General features: G+C 40.7%; 1 protein-coding gene across 2 annotated transcripts in view; it reads right to left on the bottom strand.

Annotated features, from left to right (window-relative positions):
• The window catches only part of LOC119589217 (organic cation transporter protein-like), a 7,251-nt gene that overhangs the window by 606 nt on the left and 6,166 nt on the right, over window positions 1-479 (bottom strand). Inside the window, exon 12 of one of the 2 annotated variants that reach the window (XM_037937821.1) lies at window positions 69-160. In XM_037937821.1, coding sequence (XP_037793749.1) covers window positions 69-160 — 92 coding nt within the window. Of the gene's footprint in view, window positions 1-68; window positions 235-479 lie in introns of both variants that reach the window. The other variant, XM_037937822.1, reaches the window with a different exon arrangement.

Here is a 479-nt window from a genome sequence, read left to right as displayed (position 1 = left end):
CGATCCAGGTATGTATATAATACACTTTCTAAAATGAAATAAACAAACTCATATAAAAACAAACTTGCCTCGAGTTCGAAAAGTTTTGGGTCAGCAGTTGCCAGATGTTTCCAGATCGGCCACGGTGTCTTTTAGGGCCGCCCCCCGTGTTTCCGGCAGTCTGAGGGTGACCCCGGCTGCTATTAGAGACACTCCTCCGAAAATAACCAGCGGGAGCCAAGGACCGATGGAACTCTGAGGTTCATTGTTAAAACTGCGTTGTTAAATATCCAGAAGGCATAATTATACAGGAATCAGCAACAGTGTTTTCATAAGTAATGTTTATTTTTTCTCATGTCAGATTTTACACCTTATAGATTCGTGGAAATACTATGGTTATCGACACATTTTGTAAAAATTCAGGTCTTGGCGTGCAAGAATGACGATTTCATTCAAAATGTGTGTATCCAAGTAGATGTGTGTTCACCGTTAAACAGACT

Source organism: Penaeus monodon, chromosome 25 (assembly GCF_015228065.2).
Source record: "Penaeus monodon isolate SGIC_2016 chromosome 25, NSTDA_Pmon_1, whole genome shotgun sequence".
NCBI classification, from domain to species: domain Eukaryota; kingdom Metazoa; phylum Arthropoda; class Malacostraca; order Decapoda; family Penaeidae; genus Penaeus; species Penaeus monodon.
Note: the sequence above shows the minus strand (reverse complement) of the source record. Positions and strands in the feature narration are given on the sequence as shown.